At 36.4% G+C, this 23219-nt stretch overlaps 1 protein-coding gene across 4 annotated transcripts in view; it reads right to left on the bottom strand.

Moving 5' to 3' along the window:
* Fign (fidgetin, microtubule severing factor) overlaps positions 1-23137 on the bottom strand; it is a 128571-nt gene extending 105434 nt beyond the window's left edge. The window contains exons 1-2 of one of the 4 annotated variants that reach the window (XM_033756334.1): positions 22754-23137; positions 21819-21988 (exon numbers count right to left, since the gene is read on the bottom strand). In XM_033756334.1, the coding sequence (XP_033612225.1) occupies positions 21819-21843 (25 nt within the window). In that variant the 5' untranslated portion in view covers positions 21844-21988; positions 22754-23137. Of the gene's footprint in view, positions 1-1470; positions 1588-10651; positions 10734-21818; positions 21989-22753 lie in introns of those variants that run through there. The other 3 variants (XM_033756336.1, XM_033756335.1, XM_033756337.1) reach the window with 3 other exon arrangements.
* Positions 23138-23219: the final 82 nt, after the last annotated feature.

Here is a 23219-nt window from a genome sequence, read left to right as displayed (position 1 = left end):
AAAAAGGGCACACTGCAAAACCCCGAGGCAAACTTAAAAGCTTACCTAATTTCAAGTGCACTTACATTAACTATTCTCATTCTCCATCAAACTGAATTCAGTCTTCCAGATACAAAATGTAAGGGACACAATGAAAGCTGTACAGAAAAACAAGAAGTCATGCTATCCTATCACATCATTAATACATGAACAGTTAAACTTTCTGATCTCTTTGCTAAATTAAAAAAAAAATGCTGAATCTAAATGCTCGATTATACAATGTGAGAATTTTTTAAGGCAAAAAGAAGATACTTTCTTCACAATGTTGTATCATTTAATAAGGGCAAATTATTAGAAGACAATTCGAATATCTGTTACCAAATACCAATTATGATTATTAGGCACAAACAACTCGCAGAAAGTTGACCATTTTGGATGAAAAAATACTTAAAATTGAATTAATTCTTTAATAACTATTTAAAGCAAATTCTAACAATAATTTTCTGCACTGCTTCCTAATATAAACATTAGTGAAACAATGCCAATATCAACCTCTGACAAACATGTAAAGAAACATAACTGGCCAGAGAGATGTGGGTAGACTGTATTTTAGCAAAAGCTTTCCAGAAGGGAAAAAAATGATAGAAGGAGAATATTCCTTAAAAGATTTATTTATTTTGGTTCAGTAAATAAGAGTCTTACTTAAGTGGTAGTGCAGAAGTCACTGTCCTTGAATGAAGTAAAATATGAAACTATTGCACTGATTTTGCACATCTATGCTTTGCTCTTCTCACCTCTCACCTCCAGGATCTGAATTTTATTTTAAAGGATTAACAAGTAACACACATGATCAGTAATGATAGCCTTGTTCTTTGAAACCTTCGTGAATCAAGTCAGGTGAAGGTGAAGTAGTGGAATTATCAGTGCAAGTGGCTATGTCATCAGAGCCTTCAAAAAGGTGCGGAATAGAGATGCTTAAATGAACAGCAGCACAAAGAATTTTATATATGAAATACACACACATGGATCTCTATATTTAACACACACAGCCTGCCTGTGGTTCTGGAAAATATAAAATAAATGTGCTAGATATATAAACGAAAAGGAATTTATTAGTCCCCCTTACCAGTAATGTTTAACTTCAATTCTAGTTTAAAAGATGTACCCTGTTCTCCCCACCCTTGCCAAGATATTTGAAAGATTATTCAAAATATCAGTTGCTAAAGCCCCTCTCTATGCTACAGTGAGCTGGTGAATTTCAGCATCTGATGAAGACCAGTGGACCACCTGATACTTTTTCAGCAGGGTGATAAAATTAAAGGATGGCTTTGATTTGCTTGAAGGATTACTTCCCTCACTTAATTGTTTAAAGTGCACAGTATTAACACAAAGAGGGGGGAAAAAAGAAAATTAAGAAGGTGACTGTAGAGCCTGAGCTAATTGCAAGCTGATTAGATTGTGCCATGCAAGAGCTCTCCCTCCGTTACATACCATCACAAGCTCTGGTCTTTTCCACCCTGCTGCTGCAGCAAACAAGCTGATTTGCTAACAAAGTGGTCAGCTCAGGCACTTGCACAGCGGCACACGGGGTCCACAGACGGCTGCTCTCCATGCAGAGAATCGCAAGCTCCATTTTCCAATCTGATTACACGGCTCCTTGTTCCAGCAGCCTTAAACCTTCATGGCAGTTTACCAACATTTTCATCACTTTTTTCTTTTACAAAGCAAAAGAACTGATAAGCTCTCAGGTACCCAGGATTTCACAGTCAATGGCTGGCCGGCAGCCAGCGTTCCCTCACCACACAACTGTTTCGGGACACACTGCATAAAGCAGACAGGATTTACCAGACAGCACAGAACTATTGGAATTTTGCCGTGTGTACAAGTGGGCAGCATGTTTCTGTCTCAACAGATGTCGAATGTTGTGTCTAATCACATCTAGGAGGCACAGAGACCTAATAAGTGCCCTTCCTGCCCCTGCCTTCCCCCTAAAAGAGGTAATGCAAAGCAAATCAATCAGTGTATACCCATGAATTCACGATCACCCTAGCTGGCACACTCTGCCTGTAAATGCAAGGCACTAATAACTGATTTTAAAAGTCCTGGTCTGATTACCTAGACCGATTACCTCAATTACCATGAAAATGATCCTAGTGACTTTCCATTAAAATCTAAAATGTTGTGGGCAACACAAAATCACTGATTACCATCTTCAAACTTTGGCAATTCCCTAGACCTTAAAAAAGACAAACTCAAAGATGTAGAAATGAAGCACAAAATCTGTCTCCCAAAGCAGCCTCTGAGAATTACTTTTCCACCCTTTTATTCCCAGAAATCACAACACACTGGTAGCCCCGAAGTTTTGATACAGTATTCACATTCAAAAGTTCAAAACAAGACTGCAATAGCATTTCAAGTTAAGCACCTAGGTATGGACACCCACTTCTAGCTAGTATTTTAACAACTCATTTTACCTACGGTCCATGGGTTCAAAAATGCAACACAAACAGGGCCTAACGTGCGAATTTTACAGTGAGGTAATGTAAACCTTCATTCACTGGGTGCTTCTGAGCAACCAAACAATACTAAACAAGCAAAAAATAGTAACAGAGCCTCCTTCAGCCATGACTAATAACTTTCTAACAAAGATAACGCAAAGGAAAATGGCTTTTAATGTCTGAGGCTATTCCTGGTTTGTTTTTGCATAATATTGATCCACCATAAAGGATTTGGGGAGGGGAAGGAGAGGAGTCTGCAGTTATGGGAAAAAATGTGTAACTCGGCTCTCGCACAATGCCTCAGTACTCCAGCTGACCCTCTGTATTTCGAAGTCATTAGCTGCAGTCCCGGCCCTGCCTCCAGGATGGGGAGATTTGAACTCACACACCAACGTGGGGAGATGCGGGATTTTGAGCGTGCCAGACAGAAGGGTCATCCCTCCTCACTGATGAGGGGAACGCCTGTCCCCTGGGGAGGGGAGAACTGGGTGAGTGACTGTCGCAGGTCTCAGGCAATGGATGTGCTGCTGACTCAGGAATGGACCTGACAGCCACCCTGCTTTGGTCCAGCCGCTCCGACGGGGAGCGAGTTTAGGGCAGCAGCACTGACAGGGCAAGCAAAAGTTAGGGGAGAAGAGACGGGAAGAGGGGGATAAAAGAGCAAATGAACCAGCCACTCCTTTCTGAGACAGACACAGTATCGGAAATAAAGATCTTTCCTTCTTGCAAGCTGATGTTGCCCAACAGATAAAAGATAGGCAAATTTAGAACTACCACAGCATTTCTGACAAAACTCTAAAGACAACCTTTATTTTTAAAACAGAGAGGCTAGGCTATCTACATCCACAACTCTGCAAAACCTACAAACTCAAAGAAAGTCCACACATACGCATACGCCCATGTATGTATTTGCATGTGGGTGGTATTCTGCATAAATGACTGTCAACTTAAAATGCCATTCTCTAATTTATATGCAAATTCTACCTCTGGTAAAATAAAAACATATTTTAAGCAGCTTATAGCGCCAACACATTATTCCCATGAATGATTCCTAGTAAACTATTTATGCCAACTGTGGGTTATTTTTTATGATTTATTGGATGGTGAACGAAACCACTTAAACTATAGTTGTCTGTAGGAATCAGTAATTTTCATGTTTCTAATTAAAATGTAAACAGCGTAATGAAGACATCAAGTTTTTAGGCAAATGTCTCTTTCAGTGCCACTTGGGGTATGGTAATTACTGGAGCAGATCTATGGATGTTCCTGAATCCTCTACAAGTCCAGATTAAAAGCATTACCGCTAAACCTGGCTTTTTACACAAGGGAATTGTATATTCCAGACCATTCCCAGTTTGCTTACAGATGCACATTGGCACTGCCTTTAAAAAGTGGTCATTAAAAAAAATCAACATGAAAAATAACAAATGAAGTAATTTATATGTAAAAAGTTGATTATAAAACATTTACTAGCAATCAAAACACTGGAACTAGACCCATTCTGATTTGATTTCTTGCCATTTGTTTCTTGATAGGGTAAAAAGGAAGAAGTAAAAAGAATTAAAAAGTGATCAACCAAATAATATCTACCTCACATTTACTGAGGCAGGATCTGAGTCAAGGGGTGGATTGAGAAGTTGATTCGGTCAAATACAATGCTAATTTCCCAAACCTATTTTGTTTAAATGAAGTAAGTTTCCAATTTAAAAATCAGCAAAATTTAAAAAGCAATAATAAATAATACATGGGGGAAATGTTAGTTCCTCATATATTAAAGATGTAAAAGTGCCTTTGACATAAAACTATAATCTGCTCTCGTTTTTATTTCTCCATCTTTTTTTCCTGAAATTTGTCAAAATTTATCCTAAAGTAAGTGCCCTTTTACACACACTGAAAAAATGCATCACCTCTTCTGCCTACCACTGTTATGTGAGCGTCTCACTGAAGCCTATTTTTCCAAGTTACCCAGGACAGCTGCTCTAAGTATTTACCACCCAGCACTTAGTTATCTCTGTAAAACCGTAATTGTGCATCACTCCTCACCATATACCCTTGAGAACTAACGTAGTCACACTCGGAGATGTATGGTTGTAAATGAAATCTGCAGCGATAAGAAAAGTCTGAAAAGCATGCTACAAGGAGGGCCCCGCCCCTTCTTCCCCAACCCACGGACGCAAAGGCCGGACTGACTAATATGGCTAATATTCATATTATTTTTACATAAATGCTAGGCAAGCATGTTGCTGAAGCTGACTGCGGAACTGAGAAAGGATAAGAAATGTGAATGTGTGCAGGGGTGAGTGAGGCAGAGGCACAGAGCAATGTTTGTACTGCTATGTTATTACTAAAGTAACGCAAACAAATAAATGTATATCCACCATGCCGAGGCCAGGGAGACCACTCCATCCAAAAGTGTCTTCTCTACTTTTCCATCTGAAAATACGTCAGCTTTCCCACCACGCCCCTGGTGTAGGCGTAGACACATAGTATTTTGGGGTGGGGGAGGGGTGAGACATGGAGAGAGAAATGATTTTGAGAGAGGCATATTTTGGTCATGTTTAAATTTTTTTCAAACACCTCTGGGGGTTTTCAGAAGGAATGAAGGCTGATTAAACAAGGCCAAGTGTTTTGTCGGCTTAAGGGTGATATCATAGTTGTGTTCAATATCAGAAGTGTTGCGAATACAGGCATCATTTCTATTCGCTTTGTGCCAGAAAGGTAAACACTGGATTGCAGTGTGGATTAAAACAATAAGAAATCCCTTTCCTCTCAGGCTTTCAAGGCCGTGTTAATCGAGTGTAATTTTTAATGAACACTAGCTGCTTGGTACTCATTCAAGACATTTCATTAGAAGGTTATTCATTTAAAAATCAACGTTTCAACCATATCAAGCTGTAACCTTTCTGAAATGTAAATGAATGGTTTAAATGAGAAGATTAATAAAGAAGGGATGTTCCAATTCCAAGCATGGCATGCTATGTATTTTTAAATTTGTCTATGCCAGATGCTGTCAGTCAGAACAAAAAACTGTCCAAGCAGACAATCTGTGCGTCTGAATGTTGATCATGTTGGAAAGTAAAGGGGGGAGGGGGGAGAGTGTGTCAAGGATTCATGGTCCTTCATCTTTGCAGTAGAGCAAACACGTCTCTCAGTATAGCGACAGACAGCTGCTTCCACTTTCTAATGTGCCCTAACTTAGATCACTGAAAGAATTGTCAGCACTCAGAGAAACACACAAAGATAACACAGCCAGCTGCCATGGAGGGGAAAAACAGCACAGCTCAGAAGAAATGGGATTTGTTCCATTTGCATGATGCTGCTTCCCCTGGGCCCCTTTCTTTCAAATCCAAAGCACAAAAGACAACACTTAACATATTTGCTTAAAGATGACAACCTCATGTTGATTTCATTTGGATGTAACAGTGTCAGGATTGCAGATATAAGAATATATTATATCTGTAACAGAGACTGACAAATGTACCCATCAGTGGAACTGTCTGATTCATCTGCTTATACAGCCATTTTACCATCCCAAGGGTGCCATCTAAGTAGTAACTTTAGAAGACTGAAGGTCTAATTTTATTACACCACATTTCAACCTACTAAACAATATTATTTCTAAAATAGATCATTTTTATTGGAAGTCTCCCTGATGAAAAATCCAGTAGACACCAGACAATTTATGAACTGTATGGGTCCTTTGAACTCAATATGCTGCCCATTTTAAACAACTTTTCTCTCTGTATGGTAAAATCCTAGTATCAAATAAGTGAAAGTTGGAATATGCACAGTTTTGAGTGGGTAAGCATAGTCATAGATATATGTATACACACACACACACACATATATATATAGAGAGAAGACAGATAAATTATAAATTATTACATAGATAACTGTAAAATGGGCCTTACCTAGTCTATTTGAATAAATTATTTGTAACCACTTATCTTCTGTCTATTCCATCCCCTCAATACAGTATCCATACTTCAATAGCAACTATATGACTAATCATTTCCTGTCAATATCTTTAAACACATTCTCAATCTGATTTCCAGTTAAGGTATTTTTTTAGGCAGAAGATAAGACTGCATTGACTAGCTGCTAGTCATTAAAACAGCTAAGTAAGCCACGATTCTGTTCTGACTTCTGCATACTTTTATCAGTCTTTCTCCTGTATGGCTTCATAGATGTTAACTTTCTACATTACTTTGATTTACTTAATTGGAATTATAGGGATGCAAACAGTCATAGGGAGAAGATGGGAATGAAACAGTGGTGTTCTTCATCTGTACAATATATGCATGGGTTCAAACTCAGAAATGCAAATACTTGCACAAATATCTGTCCACAGTCAGCCCCACAACCCAACCCACTGGCTTCCCATAATGAAATGCTGGCTGCCTATGTTCTTGCTTTGTCCAAAGGAACGCTCTACTGCTTGTTGCCATTTACTGGCAACAGCGTAACTCACTCATTTGGTCTTGTTTTATAAAATAGAGTTAACGGCTATATGTGAAATTTCTGCACAGCAGATGGTTACCAATCATTATTTTCCATTTGTTTAGTTTCTAGTAAGAGAAAAACTCTGGGGTAGTGATGCAAAGAAAACTAGCAGCTTGCATGATAACCCAACCAGTGCCAGAAGATGCATTTAAAAAAAAAGATTCGCTTTGTATCATGTAGTATATCAAGATCAAGGATAATTTTAAGGAGTGGAGAGAGGTTATCCCCATCCCCATCCATAAAGGAAAATGCCATTTGAATAATTTATTTTCTTTCTTAGTATAAAATCCTCTAAATTTAGCCTCTCTATTTTTAAAGCGATCAAAGTTTCTCAAAGCAACTTATTATAACCATTAATGTTTATCATCACCCACAGTAAAATCACTTTCTTTACCTCTAAGTAGTTCAGTTGTCCAACAGAAAATGGGAGAGAGGACCCATTTATGGGCAAGTGCACATGCACAGAAAATTAAGCTGTAAATATCTGGACTGGGTTATTACTGGAATCTGGAAACATCTGGGGCTACAGAACAAGCCAATCCCCATTTCCACGATGTCCAGGTAATTGCTTAAATGATTTATACCTTACTGTTTCTATTAAAAATGTCTTTAAAGAGAAACATTTGTAGGCTTGGTTCTGCAATAAAAACTGGTATCTGATTTCACTTCTACAAAATCTTGTGAAAGATGTTACATTTCTTCAAGGTCACAGGCACCACAAATAATCTAAACCCTGGGCAAAGACTGAGGGCTAGAAGAAGGCGTGGTTGTTCACTCAAAGAAAACAATTATGTAATGACAGCAAATTTTAAGTGGCTCATTTGTGAACTTGCTTCTATTCTAAACAAAAGTATCCATTCAAAGGCATTGTCTTTATGCACATATAAATACATTCAATCAACTTTATAGGGAAGTGTTCCTCATACCCATTTTCAATTTTAATTTTAATGAATTTGTCACAAATCTTGTTTACTGAGACTTCAAGGAAACACCACACCAAACCTCACATCTAATGGACAAATAGTTGCCACCTCCCAGGCAGACTTGGGCCACCAAGAGAAAAATCTGGAGACGTGTACTTTGGTTCGCTTACAATCAGTGGTGGCAACCCATGGTATGCGTGCCACAGCAGGCTTTTCGTGTCGCACTCTTCTAACAGGTTTGCCATCACTGATTTAGACGATGTTTGGAAGGTGTGAGGAAGTGATCCGTTCAGAATAAAAGAGGCTTCAACTCTGTTATCTGTTTTAGAGATCGCTCTACTAACCACCAGTCCCCTTAAATGTCTATACAGATATACACAGTCGCAAACTCCTGAAAAAGCTTATGTTTACCTCACATTTTAAGGCAAGAAGACAGAGTTTCATATTCTTCAAGAATTGCCATGTCTTGACCTAGCTAAAATTTCAGTTACTTACAGATGCCAACCATGTGCATGGGTATTGGCCAACAATACAACAATTACAACAAAATGAATCACTGGCCGCTGACTTTTAACCATGGCTCCTATTTTGTAGATACCAATTTATATTGCTATCCTTTCAGAGACATCATCTTCCAAATTTTCTCTATGAAAAGATTAAAAGAAAAATGATTGGCATTTTAGGTCTGAAGAATCTTCATGGAAACTTTTATTAACTTTATTTAGAACCCCACAATTCCTGTATTACACATAAAAAATAATTTTAAGGCTAGACCTTTTAAATCTTCCCTTCATTTAGTTTGGTTGTTGGCAAGCTAGTTTTATGAAGCTCTACCACTCAAGGTCTTTACTGTTAATCTGATGAATTTTAATATATTTTAGTACTTTTAACTTACTTCAAGTTTCTTGAGTGGCTTCCAGAAAAATGGAGGAGAAGCTTTAGCAAAGAGAACTAAATACATGGGTCTTCAATGGTGTAACCAAATCACAAAAATGCTTTCGCTACTTTTAACATATTGTTTCATGGTCTTCATGAGGCACTACTAACTACTATGTACTAATATGCTTTCCTTTACTGTGGAAGTTCTTTGCTGAAGATGCAGTTTTTGAATGTAGCAACATTTGCCTACTGTTATTCACTTCATGGGAGGACTCTGTAATAAACCAAGTTCAGCAACTTGGTTGAAGGTATTTCTTCCACTTAAGAGGATGTGAGATCAACCTAGATTTCAATATAAAGTGGTGAGCTTGCAGTGAAGATGTCCTTAGAAAATTGTGTTTTTTAAAAGAATGATGTTGTTTCTGAGTTTTTCAGGAAGCAATGTTAACACATGCTGTTCCTGATACATATTTAGGTTTACAAACCTAAATATGAAATACAAGTCTTGTAAAATACTGTTGATTAACTCCTTATAACTGCAACATTTCATCAAATTGAATTTCCCTTTAAAAATTTTATAACATTGTTTATTGGAATATTGTGTGACAGATTGGAGAGAGAAACCAACCCTTTCCCAAATACAGAAACCCAACTGGTAAAGCAATTGATCCAATAGATATCAGGGCATCTACAATGCCAGCTAGGTTGTTTACTGCTTAATAGTTTAAAGAAAATAAATTAATAGTGTCTGACACTAAACAGAGCAAAAAGTGCCAATTGAAATGTTTATAAAAACTGCAGAGGTAATGGAAATTTTATTTTATTGAAGATCCCATAGTTTGCATCTCACATCTTACTCCTAACTGCTATCATGTTCCAATGAAATCTGTTACGAGTACCTTCAGTACACTTTCTATACTGAGATATGAAAATAGAATGACTGTAAGCATATTTTCAAGTGTAATACAATTAGAAAACAATTTTCAGGGTTACAAAGCTTCTCTTTGAAAAATCCACAAATAATACAGAAATTACAGATTTTGAAATGAATACACAATTTTAAAAGAATTTTTTTCTTTTTTCTTTTGGTAGCAGGGATTGAATTTGGGACCTTGCACTTGCAAGGCAGGCGGTGGAACCACTGAGCTAAATCCCCGGCCCTACAGCTTTGTTTTTAAAATATTTTCAAAATTATCTTTCAGTTCTTTTAAAAGTAAGATTAATAAAAGATTACCAAATTGCAGTTTCCTTTACTTTTATTAATTCAATTCACCAAACATTCATTGAGCACCTTTTACAGGTCCTACACTGTGCACACACTTTGAGGAGATTGAAAATAAAAATTGGCTTTATATGTCTGCACTCAAGGAATTTATACTTTCATGAAAGAGACACAAGTTCTCAGCAATGTGCAGTAGGAAAAAGATGATGTTAATGATCAAAAGTAGCTATTTTAAAAGTGCTTGGGAATGGCAAGTAGACATCAAAACTGATCTGATAAAGTTTTCACAGATGACGGAACTTTTGACCTGGATGCCAGAGTCCCGCAGTATTTCAACAGGTGGGTAAGAGCCTCTCAGAGAGTAAAAGGAAAATGACCAAAGAGTAGATGAAGTAGATGAAAAAGGGAACTGCTTTCAGTTTGATGAAGATACAACTTTCAGACTGATCTAGTTTATATTATAGAAAAAAGAAAAAAGGATTTAAGGTCTCTAACTCCACTGCTTAACTTAATCTGATTGTCAGTCTATTTAAATCTCTCACAGAGGAAAAGCATTAGCTAACTAATACTCATCAACTCTCAAGATATTAGAATTGCTGGCACTTTTGCTTGCAACCAATTAGTAAGGATATTTAATGAATGGTTACCATCTCTTCAGAAGGGCTCAACAAAGTGATAAATGGTCCTTGAGCTTCCTTCATTCTTTTCCAAGACAATTTCTTGAGCTTCCTTAAGAGAAACAGAAAATTCTTTTCAGCCATAGGCCACTAACAAGATTCCAAGTTATTCAAGCTCACTAGTCCATGATAAAGCAAGCATGGATTATATAGAAGAGCAAGAAATCTTAATAGTTGTTGGATCATCTCTTTTTATAAAAAAAAGAAAGAAAGAACACCAAGGCTCAGAGAGATTAAGTGGATCACCCAAGGTAACAGATATTACAGAGTGTGCTTCAGGTGACACTTTTCCTTATCGTTACCACCTTCTGAGGTCCTCTTTGATGGCAATGTACTCTACTGTTGGGTAGAGATATTGTGGTATCTAGACAGATTGTTGATCTCCAGTATAGATCATTAATATATTTAATATATTCAATTATGAACAAATATTTTTAAGACTCAAACCATGAAGTGTTTTTTTGTTTTGTTTTTAGTGGAAAATTTCAGAGTTCCAGAGATGTATAAATCCCATGATTCACAGAAGTAGTCTCAATCCTATCTTTGCTTTGGAATCATCTGGAAAGCACAGATGAACTAAGTCATCCCCCAAAACATGTAACTGGACTAGGCCAGGGCTTAGGGAAAAGTTTTCTTATTATTTGGTTTGTTTGGGAGTTTTATTTATTTTTTACTTATGAAGTTAATGCAGATGTAAAATGTATCATCAAATTTTGCTAATACCAAATAAACTAATAAATCCGTCTACTTCTATGATTTCAACCTTTATATGGCAATAAACATATTGTTTTCTGATAAAAAAATGTATACCTATAAAAGATATACATTGGTCCTTGGTTTATTTTCTGCTATACTTTTCTACGTGACCTGTGGCTAACCAAGAATGTTGAAAGGGGAAAAAGATTGTCAGAGTAAGATGAATTATTTTTAAAGGTACATGTTTTTTACCTTTCTTTTTTTCATATACCTTTTCAAATTAAGGGGAGAAAAGGGGGACTAGTTATTTTCATTTGGATGATCATAAATCTCATTATTCAAATTTTATTAATAAAGGCCAGGCATGGTCATTCATGCCTGTAATCCATGCATTCTGTGAAGCTGCAGGAAGATGATCACAAGTTTGAGAGTTTCCTGGCAAAGTTAGTGAGACCTGTCTCAAATAAATACCTAGCTACATATATACATACATTTTTTTAAAAGGGCTGAGAGTGTAGCTCAGTGTGAAGACTCAGGGTTTAATATCCACTACCAGAGTTGAAAAAAAAAATAGACAACCTTCCCTCTCCATCTTTAAAGGAAGATGATAATTGGTTTAGACTATAGTGCTGCCTGTTATTTAATGTGCAGTGATCACAAATGTCTATTATGTGCTCAATTTTCCCATATAATTATATTAGGATTTAATTTACATAATGGGCAATATCATTTTTAACAAGTCATGAAAACAGTCCTTACCTTTAGCTGTGCCTCAACAACTTTGCCAAATTTCTTTTCCTTCTAGTTATTTCCCCCATCCTACAAGTTGTCTTTCAAGGACAGTTTGTCCATGACAACAAATGAGGCTTTACTTTCCTCCCCTACATACTCTAATATCATCTTAATTAATTCAAACTACCTCCTCATCATCTAAATATCATATACTGGTAGCTCAAGGGAAATTTGATTTTCCAGATGATCAAGTAATAACCAGCCTGGCAGATAAGTACAAAAAGGAAAAAAAAACAAGCCATCAAAACAGTGCTCAGGTAGGTGGTGAGCTCAGAGTCTAGCAGTAGGGGCTTGGCTGTGGCAGCAAGGATCTCATAGAGTACATGAGTAGCAAAATGGACAAAGTCCTCCCCCAGCACAGTGTACCTGCAGAGTTGGCTGTCAGAAATTACAGGGAAATATTTAAGACATATTTAGGTACACATGTGCATTATAATTATACATCAGCAACACTCCCAGATGATAGCTTACTTTTAGTGGTATCAATTTGATAAGATGGATTTCAAGGAAATATTACACTGAGGTAAAATTGTAGATTTTTAAAAATCCATCATTACAAACAAAGCTCTGCTACATGCTCTTCTATCTTTTTGGGGTACCTTTAAGAATAAACGCTAAAAACAGTTTTCCCACAAGGTCTTTTTAATTTGGGGCTAAAATAAAATAAATTAACAAACACAAACACAAACAAAAACAAAAAACAAAAAACAAAAAAGCAACGCTGATGCACTGTATAAACATATTAAAGGATTTACTACAGAAGAAATCATGATACAACATTTCAATATTAGATTTTTTTCTAGTACTTTAACCACTTAAACACTTTTGACAGGTATTTCATGACCATACTTTAAAATCAAAAAATGATTCCAGGCAGAATTTTTCTAAAGAGACACTGGCTCAGACTAAACATTTATTTCTAAATAAGATTTTACTATCTTACCACACGAGTAAATTCCTATCAACAACTGGTTCACTGGTACTCTTAAAACATGTTTTTCAAATTAGGGAACACTTATTCTATTCATATTACATTTAAAATCATCCTGGAGAAAGAACAGACACTGCTCACATGTGCATATAAAATTCCAAAGCTGAGGATATTTTTTTCCTCCCAGGTTTTCAGACACAGATTCAACCCACTCCCGTCCCAGTCTCTGTGTCTGGGTCATATCAGCACCCTCCTCCCCAGTACTTCTTAATCTTTTGAGTAATGCAAATGAAAGCATCTCTTTAAAAGAAAACTTTGCACTTGCACTACTTGCAAAGGATAGCATGGTAAGGCCAGGGGATCAGACCTATATCTTTTGTAGGCTGTGCCTAAAATTGACTCCAGATTTGTGAGTCAAGAACAGCAAGACAGTTTTAAAATAAATGTGCTTTAAAAAGTAAAAATGGCTATTATTCTTAACAAGTTACATATTGGGTATTATTCTTTAAAAATGAGTCATAAAATATCTTTTTAAGTACTTAAAGTCATGAATATGTTCTACTCTTTTACCTCTGCTTGGATGTAATTTTTCATTTTCCAGGAAAGGATACATTTTCTAACTAACCCTGTTAACCTAATTACTCATAAAGAAATACCAAAAGCGTCCCTGACATCAACACCTTCACAAAGAAATATATCTGTCCACATGCACGAGAGCATATTCCATTTAGATAATCAAAACTGTAATTTTTATTTTAAAAATCCCCTTAGGCCCATGTAATTCCTAGCAGTGAGATTTATCCAAAGCATTTAAAGTTTGCAAACACTGACTACTGTATAAATACCCTCATTTCTTCATCCATATACTTAAATTCAAAAGTATTAACTGTTAAGTGTAAAAAAATAATAGTACTTTGTTTATTTAATAGCATTTGTTTGATCTTAAAATGGAGAGTGTAATGAAAATGCCTTCAATATTAAGGGAACCTTTTTATCCTACTCAGAATAATTATCTTGTAAGATTAAAATCAGTGAATCATACCTAATTAAGATTTATAATTTAGCATCATTGAAGTGTATGATCTTAGAGAAAGTGTTTAGTCTTAGCTTCAATGTGAAATAGAAAAGAAAAGAAGTGAATAGAGGGGAAATAAAACAGCTAGTTTTTGTCATCATAATGTACTACGTGGTCAGGTATTTACCTATATTCCTAGTTTAATTTTAAAAGCCAAATACTTGATAGGAAAAATATACAGAAGGATAGGAGAAAGGTAATGAAATAAGATCATTGATTCAAAACATACTGCAGAACTTGTAACTAGAACATAGAATATTAAAAATATGTGACTACCCATTAATAGATTTCAGGTTTGCAAGGCTTTTAAAGCAAAGAATTCCTAAGAGTTGGGGATGCAGCTCAGCAGCACTGCACCTGCCTGGCAAGCACAAGGTCCTGAGTTCAATATCCAGTACTGGGGGAAAAAAAAAATTATATATATATAAATCAAATAATTCCTAAACTGGTAGGGTGACTTTTAATGAAGTGGGTCATTGTTATAAGTTATTTTCTAGCCTCCTTAAAGTGCATATCAATTTAGAGAGTTATACCCTGTTATTATTACACAGAGCAAAGATTTTTCCTCTTAGAAAATCTCATATGTAGTATCTCTTACCATAAAGTCCTTCAAAATAAGTTCTTTTTTTTTTTTCTTCCTCAAAAATACCTTTAAAGCTCCCACTCCCACCCCAGTCTTGGATTACATAAAAGACTAGTTACTTTTCCCTAGCTCTTTGATATTTCCTTTCCTGGCAGACTCATCTGATGTGAGAAGTTTCTTTTGAAAATAAATGGTGCAACTTCAAGTGCACTCAGATCCATACTTGCTGGACATTCCATCATATCACAGTTTTGATTTGAAAAAAGGTTGCCTGGCTTTAAAACTAGGGTTTAGCATCTCAAGATGAAGCTTGCTGTTTGGGAGAAGAATGCCTTGAAAAACAACAATGTAAATGTTTTGTCCACCCAACTACACAAATTGCTCAAACCAAAGGGTGAAAGGAGTCACACTTGGTAATGATGGGACAGAGAGACCGACATGTTCGCAATTTGAAAATAAGATACTGCAAAGTTCGTGCTGTTTCACAAAACAGTTACTTCTCATCGTTAACACAGATGTCACCACATGTTTATTTGGTAACAATGCCACTTTCTAGTGTCAAAATATCAATACCGATACTATCATAACAAAGTAATTGTTGTGTTTGCCCCTCTTCCTCGTCACTCAGTGAGGTGTGCTTTTTTGTAATGGTCAGGATTCTGTGTATATTTAGATAATTTAAGATTTCTGTATCTCACCTATTTAACTTTATTGTGCCTCAACCTTAGGAAGAGGTGAAGGTGGTAGATGGCAACAGAGATGCTCCGAGACTCATTACAAATCTCCACTGAAATAATTCCACTATGATTACTCTGTGCTTGGGGAGTACTTAAGTATGTACCTGTGTGCAAACATTTTAAAACCAGAGTTCCTTTAAAGAATATTTGCACGAACGTTCACTGAATATATTCAAAATATATCAGACACAGAGTAACATGTGACAAAAGCAAATAGTTTGGGTACCATTTCATAAGTGGAGCAGGAGACAGCCAGTGGTCCGTGCATGCCATCGATTCGCTTACACCACTGCTATTGGCATCCGCCTAGGCAGAGGCACATGGAATAACTGTGGAATCATCAGTTCCCAAATAGGAAACCCAAACTGTGACTTCCTCCAAACTGACTCCAGACAAGAGCCTGTAGTTTCAAGCTGGTTTCATTGCAACCTGTGTGTATGCAGAGACTCCTCTCAGAGAAGGAACATGCGCTGGGTTGAATGCTGCACTTTGACTTACAAAATTATCAGTAATTTTTGAAAAAGGTGCCTCATACTTTAATTTTGTACTTGACCCTGGAAATTAGGTAGCTGGTCCTGGTTGAAAGTGGTAGTATTTGTAGATGAGAATAGTAAGTCAAAGAGTAGCAAAATAACGGCAATATATAGAAATTCATGACTTCATACTGCACTACTTTTAAAATTGTATTTTGAATGTTACTGTATCCATGAATAGTATTTCTTCATAAATCAGAGAGGGAAAAGCACAAGTCACTCACTCTCACATGAGTTTTACACACACACACACATGTGCGCACACACACATATATATGGCATTTACTTGTCAGTTATTTAAAAAGCATTTAATCGGCATAAAACAGTCAAGTTGGAAAAACAAAAAAAAAGGGGGGGTGGGGAACAGAACAGAGGAAAATGTACTTTCTGTTCTCTCATCAGCATTATATCCTGAAGTGGAATGGAATAAATATACAAATTATCAACAGAAGTAAAAATTCATAGGAAAGAAACTGAGCAACATTTTTAATATTACAATAATAAGGAAAAGAATATATTTTCTAGGCATTTTAAATTTGTATTTGCCTCAAAAAAATCTTTTCTCAATTATATATTACTGATAACTATTTTAATAAAAGCTACTCATCCTATGAACATGAGAATAAAATGCTAGCAAGAAGCAAATTATCCATGACTACAAAAAAATGTCTTTAAAAAAATAAATCCTAGCACAAAAATAAAAAATACCTAAGCCAAGTTGCAGGATAAAAAAGTTCAGCCTCGGACCTCTGTATAATAAATCATGCATTCTACTTGTAAGATATATCAGTTTAAAAAATGATTGGAAGCAGTGATACTATAAATGCTTTGCAAAAGTCATGGTAGCTAAATATGAGCAAACATATCCATTTATACATATTTAACATAAATCCATCTGAATTGAGATTCTTCTTTGAATTTACTGCCTCTGCTAATACCCTGAAACAACAGCCCACCATATGCAATGTTAAGTAAAGTGTCAATATTCAAATAATGAGACAACAAGCAGATTTATTGCATAAAATGTGTAAATATTATTAACAGAAAACGCCATATGATATCTCACGTTTTGATGGCTTTCCATCACCTGTCTTCTCTGCCTCTCAGTCTCAGTGAAGGGCAACAGGTACCTCAGGGATGCTCTGACCTCAGGCAGAGCTGAGCAGGCACCTGCATTGTTACCCGGAGGAAACTTAGCATAACCACCTGCCTTTCACTTGCTTCAAACTCACCAACTCAATTTATTTTGAACGTATTTTTGGCCATTCTTATTTCTATTATCTGCATTTCCTTCACTAATGATCCCACAAACATAACTGTAATTTACATAGCATCAGAAATATCAAAAGGATCAGCAACTAGCAGTTATGCCAAAGCAGCTATCCTTGAGTTTCTGCCAGAAGTTACATTTAAGAAGTTTATTTTAAAAATTCAAAATTGGTAAAAAAAAGGAAGAAAATGACAAAATTCAACCATGAAAAATTATTGCTAAACAGGCCATGTGTTTTCAGTCTTTAAAAAAAAAAAAGTTGGTTTAATCCTTGTTTATATATGTATAAGAATTGTTAGACTTGCAATCTTTTATATGATACCCCCAAAAATGATTTCTAAGCTCAACTTATTAATAAAACATTGTCTTTTATATAATCTCAAAAGAAATACACAATATAAAGATTTTCAAATGAGGGAAAAACTATCTTTTTCTGTACTATTTGTTTCTTTTAATTTATCAATGACTCAAAGAAAGTCAGGTATGCTTATTAATCAAGTCTTATTGATCAGTAACATAGTATTTCCACAAATGTCTGCAGAACAATTTCTCCCATTCGAAAATTTACAAATCAATTTAAATTCCTGGTAATTAAATTTATTAGCTCTATAACAATGAATGTGGTACTTTATAAAAGTAGTGTATGAAATTTCTATTCTAGAAGATATTGATCAAAGCTAAAACATTGCTATTAAACCAAGGTTCTAAGAACAAACCAGAAAGTTCAACACATAAAAGCCTGCAATTGTTTCAAATACACCTAATAATTCTGCTGATTTCGGGCCATTAAAACTGATTACTTAATTAGGCAATCATTCAAGGCATCCAAACACTCACACAGACAAAAACAGGGAAGCATTAGCATAGCCTGTCTTCACCTTGAGATGAAAATTCTGAAAAATGTATCAGACATTTAAACTTCCTGGATCTGCATCTATGAAGAATCTAAACAAAATACTAAATTCTAAAAGGTGACAACCTGAAACTCAGGGGGAAAAAATAATTTACGGGTAATGAAATTATTCATTTATTTTTTCAGGAGGCTCATACAGTATTCTAAACTACTGTAGAAATGGTAAGTAATAATACGGATTGTTTCTATGGATTCTGGGAAATACTACTTATTTTCTCCCCCCACCCCCCAGTCACACTCATTTATTATCTGAAACTAATTAATGAATTTCTGCTCTTTTCTATGTCTACCAAAAGTAGCTGCCTGCAAAACATTTTCAAAGTTTCTGACTAACATCAGTGAAAACAACCAAAAATGATATACCACTCATGGAAAAAAAATAGCACTGGAAATGAGGCTGCAGGAATATTAAATATAACTATATAAAAATGTATGTTTTCACTGGGAAGATATCAGAATCTCACACATTGTATAGTCAGGAAAAAAAAATCTCCCTAAAATATGTTTCTTAAAATAAGTCCATCTATAAGCAATCTTTTGAGGAGAAAAGAAAAGCAAGTCAACTCACATGTACAGCTTCCAAACAGAAGTCTTACTCTCTTCCAGGAAAACAACAATGAGATTTTTTATTACCCTGCTATGATTCTTTCATTTCAGACATGATTAATTAGCAAGTATTATACTTCTTAAACTCCCACCATACACTTCTCTGCTTATTCAAATAGATCTATACGAACTAGCAATCAGCCACCAGTAACATAAAGCGAGTGTCCAAAAATTCTATTTAAAGAAAGAATACTTCTTTCTTATCTTTGCCTCCAAAAATAAAGCAGGCTGCCTTTAAATGTTTCACAACATATTTTGGGGGGGGGAGTGACCACTTTGTCATTTTTTAACAATACCTTTAAAATTTTGAATAATGCATTCAATATAATCAGTATTCAATAGTACATGACATGTTTAATCTGATACTGCTCTTTTAAAGCTGAAATTCCAAAGGACTTGTGAGTCTATGTAGTTTATACTGCTAGCAGCTATCCACAAGCAGAGTTTATAAACAATAGCGATGATGTGAGAAAGCATGTTTGGGGGAACAGTTTTTACATGAAAAAAAACTGTTTCTTTCTCAAATTAAAGCGAATTTTTCACAGATAAAATGAAGATAGGAAACAGGAATAAAGAAGTAAAAGAGAGAAGAAGAGAAGTCTAAAATTTAAATGAATAAAAACTGACTCTTCATATTCTTTCAAAATAATTTTCCTTTTGAACAATCTATTTGTAAAATATTCATATCAACCAAGAAGCCAGTCATAACTGAATGTATAATAAATGTGTACTTTTATATCATCAATTTATAAAGCCTAGGATTTTCCCTTCAACCTTTCAACTGTGATGGCTAGAAAAGTTCACACGTAGTACAACACTAATAAATAGGTTTTGTTGGTTCCAGGAAATATTTTTTGAAAAAATCTATACTGGTCAAAATATCTTCGCTTTTTTTTTTTTTCCTGTTGTATTAAATTTAGGATCAAAAACATCAAAGCAGCTTCCACCTCAGACCTAACTTTTAGAGGATCAATGTGACAAGGCAGTCCCTGATAGATGTTTCTCTTGATAAACGACTTGTTCAAAAGAGACATTGTAGCTTTCATTTCCTGACCACAACACACTTTTAATTTGCAACAGCAGAGCTGCCAGAGTATAAGCACTTGCCCACTTTCTAGCCTTTCAGGTTTTCAGCTCTGGTACCTTTAGGCCACACAGTTGAGATAAACAAAAGCTAAAAATAATCACAGAGTAATAGAATTAGAAAACAGGAGCCACTAACATTACTTTACCATTATATACAAGAGTGTATACGTACACACCAAATTCTAGTTATGACAACAAAACTCCTTGTGAACATCATCTGCACATCCGGCATATAAGCACACAGAAAAAATTATGTGGCTAATATTTAATAGTAAACAGAGACTTGAGGAGTGCAGTTTACACACTTAGTTGCTGTTAAGTGTTATGAATTATATGAATGCCTCGGTAGAGTTTTTTTTCAGATTACTGCAATTATTATTACTACTACTACTCAGAAATCACATTTAAGTATCAATACGGTGCACAGTCAAACCATCCAATTTCTGCTGTCAGCACATTGTCCGAGCTCCGATTTAAAATTTATAAATGTAATATCCTCCTCATCACAGGCAGCAGCCCAATCTGCTCTGAATATATATTACAGCTTTAACATCACAGAGGGAAATCGCCCATCTGGCAATCCCATTCGCTCCAACAGCTCCGGGGGAAAAAAGCTGTGCTCTCTCCTCCTTAAAACATTTCTCAGGGCAAATTATGTGCATCTAAAATAAACAGTCTTCTTATTGATCGTTTCAAAGTCAACAAGTTCCAAATGCAAAATTCAATCAAATCCTTCCTATGGTGTAAGAGTGGTGTGTGTTTAGCTCCAGTCACCAGAGTCCAGCCAGAAGTGTGTGTCACGCAACGGGTCTTGAAGTCCTTTCCTCGTATTCACATCTGTGTTAGGAGGGAGCAGGGACCATGGCCACACTACAGGCTCCCGGCAGCTTTGCCCTCCCATTTCCTTCTTTCCTATTCTCTTTCCTTCTCTCTTTTCCGGAGAAATTCTTGGTGGTGTGGTAAATGTAACAACAACAACAACAACAACAACAGTTTAAAGCAGACACATCCTTCGGTTATGCAAAACACTTTACCATCTTTTTGTTGCTGTTGTTTTTCCCTCTTAGTCCTAATTGAATACCACAAAGTGTACGCACGGCACGGCCACAAGAGCTATTGAAAACCTGCTCTCACTCCATTTAACTGACCTTTTTCTTTTTTGTAAAGAAAAAGAGCGATTTCAAATGAAGTCAATTTCAGTGGCTGATTATTTAATTCTGTCACAGGTTAAAAGTAAAAAGCGCTGACAGGCAGACAAGTGAATGGCAAGAGGGGAAAAAACTGCCACTGTCCCTTCTAAGACACGAAGGACTTTGAACAATCAAAATATATATTTTATTTTCATTTAAAAGATATGCCTCCACTCCCCCCCTCAAAGGCAAAATCACACGGAACTGATTACTCCACAAAGTACAATCGTGAAGAGAACAGATAGTCAAATTGCATTAATAGGTTGAGAAAAAATTTTTTCACCTAGGCTTGTGTGTGTACATATATATATATGTATATATAATCTTTTTTTCATTAGTTAGCAATCTTTCGCCACATTCCCGCCCTCTTCCCTCTCCACCCAGCCCTTCCCCCCAAAAAACCCACACTGAGTTTAACTAATTTACATATCATTTGACTTCAGTCGTTATATAGTGCCTTACTAGTAAAATGCAACTCCAGGATTACAGCTAAAACTGATAAAAGTGGACTCAAGTAATATTATTAATCAAAACTGAAATATATAAACAAGTGATAGCAAATACAAAAAAGCAAGGTGACAGATTCAAATTTAAAATATATATTTGTAAAGCAATAGCGTATCATCAGCATCTGTTTCCCAAACAGTCTTCAGTGGTTTTATCACGCTATTTAATTTGTCTTTCCTATTTAGATGCAAAGGAAGTAAATTCCAAAACTGACATACCATAAACACTGGTGCTACTGATCATTTCTTGCTGGCAGCACAAAAAGCTGAATTGGATTTCTCACAAGCAGGAATTCCAAAGGTTGCTTTTCATTAAAGCCACTTTTCCTCTCAGCTATCAAATGTCACTGCCTTGAAACGTGGGCCCTTTCGTCAGGTATTCATTTAACCTACATGCATATAATTAAGGGGGAAAGCAACATCAACAAAAAGGGGATCTCAGATCACAGGAGAAGAAAGAAAGGAAAAAAAGCACATGACCAGGAATGCAAGTCCATGTCAATTTCACTCACTCCCATTGAAACTAACAAGAGCTCCGGGGAGGACGGTAATAGGATCAGTGGATTGTATATACCATTAAATTATACATCTTTCTCTCCCGTTCCTTGCCAACAATACGCCCACCACGCTGTACCCCCTCCAAGACGATGTGCTTACATTTTTCTGCAACCGATCTTCTGACATTTTTCCCGTCCCCCCAGCCACGAGATTGTAATTTAACCTCAACTTTTTGTGTGTGTGCAAGATTCTTATTTACACTTCTTATTTACTTAGAAGTTAGTTCCCGAAGAAAGTCTAGCCCCACCCTAAGGCTCCGCTTTCTTCTGTTTTTATTTTTGAAGTAAAAAGATAGTAATAAGTAAGCCCAACATAGCAAAAAACGAGATTCTTGCAATCGCGAAGTCTTAATCCCGTACTATTGTTACAATGATTAAGCAGCAAAAATGTGCATTATAATGTTTCAGGCTACTTTGTACAGAGAAATTAGACAGCAGGTTGGCGTACGGAATAGAACGAATGCAAATTGAATTTCACGTTTACGGCACAACTCGGAGATCTCTTTTGATTACAGGTCTTGGGTCTATTTATATTCTTTAAAAATAAAACAAAAACAAATTTAAACAGATGGTGGAAAACTACGAGGCTCCTCTTACCTGAACGCGTGGAGCGAGAACCCGATAGGTTAGCGTAGCATCGATCCGATGTGTTTGCTGATGAATGGAAGCCGGGGTTAAGTGAAGGTGCCTATGATTTGAAATCATTCCAAGTTTTTGAAGGGAAGACGGACTGCAGCCTCTGCCATGTTGGAATTTCAAACCCAAAACAGCTGCTTGGAAGGAGCCAGCATGCCAGAGGCTGAGCGCAGGCGCAGAGCGCCGCCGAGCCAAATTCAAATCACTTTCACACTAAGAGCCAAAGATCAGTTTTCAAAGGAGAGAGGGAGAAAGAGACCGAGGCTGCCGTGCGGGAGAGCAGACGGGAGGCAGTGGCGAGAGGCGGGCGGTGGAGGAGACGGGCAGCGGGAGGACCGGGAGGGAGAGGGAGAGGCGCACGGAGCCCGCGGAGCTGGAGGGGGAGCGAGGAGGCGGGAGGCGAGCGGGCTGAGACGCGCCAGAGATT

The sequence above is a fragment of the Fukomys damarensis genome, unplaced genomic scaffold (assembly GCF_012274545.1).
Source record: "Fukomys damarensis isolate Sample0158 unplaced genomic scaffold, DMR_v1.0_HiC HiC_scaffold_26, whole genome shotgun sequence".
In the NCBI taxonomy this organism is placed as follows: Eukaryota; Metazoa; Chordata; class Mammalia; order Rodentia; family Bathyergidae; genus Fukomys; species Fukomys damarensis.
Note: the sequence above shows the minus strand (reverse complement) of the source record. Positions and strands in the feature narration are given on the sequence as shown.